We start from the raw sequence: 6515 nt of genomic DNA on the forward strand, positions 1-6515 counted from the left end.
AAATAATATTTCCCCGGTGAGGTCTCGTACGCTTTCTTAAATCTTCATCAACGTCAAACTCAACTACTTTGAGTCGTTTTCAGTTTCAAGCCTATGCTAGAAGAATATCTACTACAGTTCATTAAAGCTTTCTCAATAATTTTATCCAGAACCAAAAATCTGATGCAATATTCACATCTGTTTAATACTAGAAACAGAACCTAAGCGCCGAAAGATATCGGTCTTCCTTGAATCTTACACTCAAATTACTGATATTAGATACTACTTCTCGAGTTCGACATGGAGACTAATCATAAAACAAAAGAACATAATGTGATGAGAAAAACCATTTTGGGATAGAACTTTACTGATTCCACAACGAACATTATTCCGTTTTGGCAACGAAGTTGATTTAGCGACGAACTTTGACTTTGCTCTTCTCTTTCTCTGCCTTTTGTCTCTCGTAAATGGCCCGGATTTTGCGCTTGATAAGCTTCTTTCTGAAGGTGGCCTTGGCACCGGGGTTGAGTGCCTTCTGAGGAGCATACTTGGCCCGTTTGATCTCATCCTGCGCGCGCATGTCGTCGTCCGAGTCCATGTCATTACGCAACATCGTGTCCAGCTTCCTAACGAGCTGTGATGACGGGCCTGCCTTGCTCTTCTTATGCACAGATGATGATGCCGCTGCTGCTGATGCAGAGCTTAGCGATTCAGGCAGGTCCTAAGTATATAACGGCATCGAGTTCAATAATAATAATAAGGGAGGTAATTCATGCTATAATCGTAGCTAAACTTAGTCAAGAGCATTTGTTCACAAGTGATGATTCATAATAAGCACTCAAGGCATGCAATATTCCGTTGAAACATAGCATCGTACCATTACAGTTGCTTTATCAAATAATATTTCAAAAGTGAAAATTCATTTCTTGGCGAAAGTCTAACATATTACGAAAAAGATGAAATGCACCGAGGTTGACATGTAAGGTTAAAAGTTTCAGCCCACCTCAATGTCCCTCTCTTGTTCCTCATCTTCGCTCTCGTCAAAATCAGCGACATATTCGACGTGCCCAGTCTCCTCCGTATCTTCTTCTCCGTCATCCTCGTCCTCATCATCTCCAACTTCATCGCCATCATCGTCAATGCTCTCGTCATCGCTGTAGTCATACTCTGCCATGTCACTGTCTTCGTCCTGCAAGTCCCACATGCATAAGCATTAGTCAACATAAATAAAAAAATTTAAAGACAGGCACGTAAATTCATTTATAATCAAATGTCAGCAGATTGAATTCCTATCTTAATGCAGGAGCCTCAAGTAAACAATTACCGTGGCAAGTTTGATTATTCACTAATAATGAAAGTAACACTTGCGTACATGAAATTTATACCATAATACTGCAAGACTTATACCTTGTTTCAATGAATTATGAAATAAGTTAATTATAAAGAAACTTTGACTGCCCATGCCACTAACCGACTCCTGATTCCTCTGCATCCTGACAATGCCTCGCTCAAGCTCCTCCCTGAGCTCCTCATCTTGGACCTCCTCGACTTCTTCTTCCTCTTCCTTAATGGCAAGCTTCTGCTGCTTCTTCAGCTCCTCCACGTCCTCCTCCAGCTCCTCTTCCATTTCCTCTTCGTTCAAACGAACATCAAACGCTTGCTTAGGGAAGTTGTAGATCCGCTCATACTGAACACAAAAAATTGAAACATGAAAATAGAAATGTTTTTCAATACCAACACTGAATACAAGTGAATGCTAATGAAGACCTTAATTTGAAAGAAAATCGATTATTCATAATTATACTTTCGAAACGGCACAAAAGCAATTGAAAATATAGGAGAACTAAGTTATATATAAGCACAAGGGAATCCGATGTGTCTATTTAATGATATACGTATAAGGGTTATTTGCAATGGTTTAACTAGCAACATTTCACTGGCGAATATGAATTTTTGTACAAATATCAATTCATTTATGCATATAAATAATAAATATATTATTTCATTTCACTGGCGAATATGAATTTTTGTACAAATATCAATTCATTTATGCATATAAATAATAAATATATTATTTACCTAATAATAAATATATTATTTACCAGATACAAAAATACAAAATATCCATGAACTTAGTAGGCATTTCCTACATTTTTTTCATGATAAAAATCTATAATTGTAGGAGGAAATCAAGGTACTATAGAAAATTTTACTGATTGTCAGCTCAGACAATTTCAACATTCACAAATTTTAGGCAATATTATAGAGATACCGTACATTAAATCTTTAATCAAATTATATTAAACAAACAAACCAATAAGGCAAATAAAAACCAAAGGAAACATCTCTCTACTGGAATTTTTAACGCAATACTGATAATTAAATTCAGGCACAGTTCAAGCATGCTTGAAGAACTATATCATGAACACACCGTGCCCTCCTTGAGGCGCTCAAGGAGCTGCTTCTCGATGGCGTTGTCCAGCTTGGCTGCGATGAGCGCCTTCTCCTCGCGCTTTTCTAGACGACGCTCAACTTTACGGCGAACTGGCACCAATTTTTTCCTTCACAATTAGTAAACTTTATTTTAAGTGTGCAGTGACTTATGAACATACAATGTTTGAATAACTAAATACAATTTATATGGTTTGCTACATCACTAAGTTTATCCAGATCTTCCAAAAATATAAATACATCCTTTCACAAAACAAATGATATAAATTAACCCTAATTGCCACTTATATACGGTACATGTACATGGTAGTTGGAAAAATATTAATATGAGACAGACAGTTTTGATCACCAAAAATAGATAAATTGTCTAAACAAAATGTGAATTTTACAGAATGCACCCATTTTACCAACATAAAGAATTAAGCAATATATCTTATTATCTAGTGAGAAATTGGACAATTGAACGAATTAAATAAAAGTAAAAATCTCACCACCTGAAACAAATGTTCAACTGATGACCAAATTCTATGTGATGCAACACATCAGTAAACCAAATACCTACGTATTATTTAATTTCATCTTGCGCATGCGGGCAAGATATTGTGTGATCTTCAGCAATCGTTGCCGACATTTTTGCTTGAAATAATTGGGCCAGAAAACGAGGTTGTCCTCTATCTGCTGCAGTGCTGTGATGAAAGTCTTTGAGAGTTTTATCCTCATCCACTCCTTATGAGGGGTGTACACTCTGAAAATAAGCCCCAGTCAATGTTTTCATTATATTTTGTGTCAGCAATATTGTATATGGTCAGCAATATCTCATCTTTTCAACAATATTGTAAATGGTCAACAACATTGTAGCTGACTAAATGACAGCAATCCAATCCAGGGTTAGCCAACCCTGTCATAATGTTTCTTAGTTATTTCTTAATGAAAGAAAACAAGAACAAACACCCAAAAAAAAAGAGGCAATAAAGAAACCAAATGATGGCCTTACATGCTAATTAACTTGTAGGTGATGAAAAGTGTATAATTCAAACAAACAACAAGAATACCATGAAGAATACTACAGACAAAAGGAAACAGCATGTCACTGAAATAAGTGCAACAAAATAAATAAAAAAATATATCATAATTATTAAACTAACTCCAGTTAAGCTAGTAAGAAATGATAATGCTGAGAAATTAAATACATTTTCAAATGGATCCCAAAAAAGGAAGACTACTGAATTATTTCTAAATTAGTACAGGCTAAATTATAATAGTATTATTCACAGCCTCAAGAGCACTATATGTTATGATTGCAAAGTACACCAGTCTGCAACATATTTCTTTTGTGTATAATTTTAGTCATGAATTTAATAAATATCAGAACAACATACAACAAATTACAGTCAAAACTGGCAGGAAGTAATAAATAAGCTGAATTTATATTGGAAATAAAATTCAAGGTAGAAGAAGTTTATGAATATTTTCACCTTTCAGCCTCTCTGATGAAGAGATAGATGACACCCTTCTTCTCCCTGACTGTAGCATAGCGACTGTTGGCCAGGGGACAAGACTTGCGATTGCACAAGCCTGTCACATTGTACTGATTGCGGCAGAACCATTGTGTCTCAGTCCTTGAGGAAGAAATAGTAGTCAAAAACATGGTAAAACAAGTCATTAATTAGTAAAAAAAATCAAATGTGCACTCTCATTTGGAAAATTGAAAAAAAATTGGAGCCTGAATTGAGATACTATCTTAAAATGCATATTTATAAATCTTGCATGTAATATTTCAAGTTTTTAGCAAAGATTTTGTATTAAAAAAAGAAAGACAAGATAAAAAAGAGAAAATTAAGAACAGAAACACAGAAAATTCAAACTTAGGCTGTTGATTTATCTTATTAATAATTTATAAGACAAACTTACTTAATTTTATAGGAGCAATGATGCTTGTTGATGATGCTCCAAGTCACCTAAAAAATAAAGGAATATATTAATCATAAACATGGAAGACTAATAAAGCTCATGAGAGTTAGGTGGTATTGCAGTGTGGAATTGGGACAAAAAATTGAGACATGGCCATTGTAATTTGTAACGGCTGAAATTTGCCAGATTGATAGGGTAAACGCACCATATTCTGACATTGTGGGTAATTCCGACACTTCTCAACTTTTTCCTTTATATTAAGCTTTGTCTTAGTTCCACGCATGCGTAGATGGTTGAAATAGTGACGTTATACTATTGTGCTCAATATTTCCGCAAAACACTAGGTCTGGCAGGAAAATGTTAAGATCCTCAAAGCGAAAGTCCTGGTCACCCAGTGGCCAGTGAGAACATCAAAACATGTGTCAAAGTTGATAGTTGACTTTGCTTTACCAAATAGTGATTAACTGTTTGTGTAGAAAGAATATTATGGTTTGAGACTTTTAAATAAGTCTGTGAATATATTAGGAATACTTTAAGTATATAGTCAGATGGGGTAAGACAGGACCGAAATCACTAACAAGCCTGTAGCATCTATACCATGAATAACTAAAAAAACCCTAAACCTATCACAAGGTGTAGTTATGCAATGGGCTTCTAAGCTACAACTCAGACGTTTTGCATCTAACATAGTTTTCTGTACAGATAAAAAAAGTGAGCTGGTCCCATCTTACCCCACTGGGGTAAGATGGGACCAGGCATGGGGTAAGACAGGACCGACTGGCAATTCTTATGTTACAAGGTTTTTAATAAAAGTACAAATCTGATATTAAATATTATCCATCTAGAAACACATTATTTGATTACTCAACCACTTGTTACCGTTTTGTATTGCGGGAAGTCAACTCTAATATCAGTCACATTGAAGTTTTTGTCATGAGAAAACTTTGTTAAGCTTAGTAATAGTGGGTTGGCTTTGGTTCATTGTAGAACACTGCTAAATGCTTCATGTATGTTCCATTAGTGTCATTGTCTGAAAAATGTATCAAATTGGCAATAAAACCAATGGATAATAACTTAAGTTAAAGTGTCAGACATCATGTCATGTGTTTTCTTGCTAACTGCATTTGTGGTGCACTTCTTCAAACATAGCTCATGCCCTGTCACAGAGTTGTGATCATAATTATTTTTCATGTTTCACACAGTGATTTTTCCCCCAGCCAATCTTGCACATACTTGTTCTGCAGCTCACCAATGGGAAGAGACATCCCTATTTTCTATATTTCTTTGATGCAATTTAAAATAATGCACTAAATTTCTCTAATTAAAAAAGCTAGCAAGTTACAATGAAGTTTGAGCAAAAGATAAAAATTTTTACCAAAATACTCCATGTACTTCACAATAATATTCATTTAAAAATTATTTTTGATAAACTGTAGGGTAATAGAGGACCATTTGTGGGGTAAGACAGGACCATTTGTGGGGTAAGATAGGACCACTTGTGTGGTAAAACAGGATCATTTAGTGGTCCTATCTTACCCCATGTCCGGTCCTTTTTTACCCCATTTTAGAATACATGTCAAACAGTGATGGTAGCAGGTAGGAATGCATAGTATATCTAAAAAGTGGCCTATTACTTGAGGTTACCTGCCTACATCCACAAACCTGGCCAAAAAATTTTTTGTCATTAGATAGAGCTTATTTCCCAAACAGGGTTAACTATTTTGTGGCCCTTCTTTACATAGGTTTTCTTTAAAAATTAGCCAGAAATTCATTATTTACAGAAAAGGGTTGCAACAAACACTGAAATGACAGGCAATTATTGCTCTAACATATTTTTTTGTCAAATTGAATTCAGTGCAATTAGAATGCATGCCATGGGCCGGTCCTTTCTTACCCCATGAAGGCTGCGATCCTGTCTTACCCCATTTGACTATATATAACATATTCCTTACATAGACATACAGGTTTGTACTATTTGCCAAAATCAGTCCTTCCTTAGAAGGCACCAATCCCAAGCCATGTGGATTGTTGCCTTCTATTTTTCCGTTTGTAATTCATGTCCAACCAAATTGTGATCTTTGAATAATGAATAAATATTCATAACTGTGCCAACTCTTAGAACCTGGGTAAGGCTGGGTTAACACATTAGAAATCTGGTCAATTCAATGCAGATA

The 6515-nt window shown here is 35.3% G+C and overlaps 1 protein-coding gene across 1 annotated transcript; it reads right to left on the bottom strand.

Moving 5' to 3' along the window:
• Window positions 1–328: 328 nt before the first annotated feature.
• LOC108670922 (protein MAK16 homolog) lies at window positions 329–4388 on the bottom strand (the record flags this gene model as incomplete). The annotated part of the gene is given in 7 exon segments (XM_018158417.1): window positions 329–700; window positions 983–1168; window positions 1451–1666; window positions 2411–2540; window positions 2993–3175; window positions 3906–4049; window positions 4342–4388. Coding segments are annotated over 7 exon segments (1215 nt in total), but the record flags the coding sequence as incomplete, so codon positions are not given.
• Window positions 4389–6515: the final 2127 nt, after the last annotated feature.

The sequence above is a fragment of the Hyalella azteca genome, unplaced genomic scaffold (genome assembly GCF_000764305.2).
Source record: "Hyalella azteca isolate HAZT.00-mixed unplaced genomic scaffold, Hazt_2.0.2 contig15271, whole genome shotgun sequence".
NCBI classification, from domain to species: Eukaryota; Metazoa; Arthropoda; class Malacostraca; order Amphipoda; family Hyalellidae; genus Hyalella; species Hyalella azteca.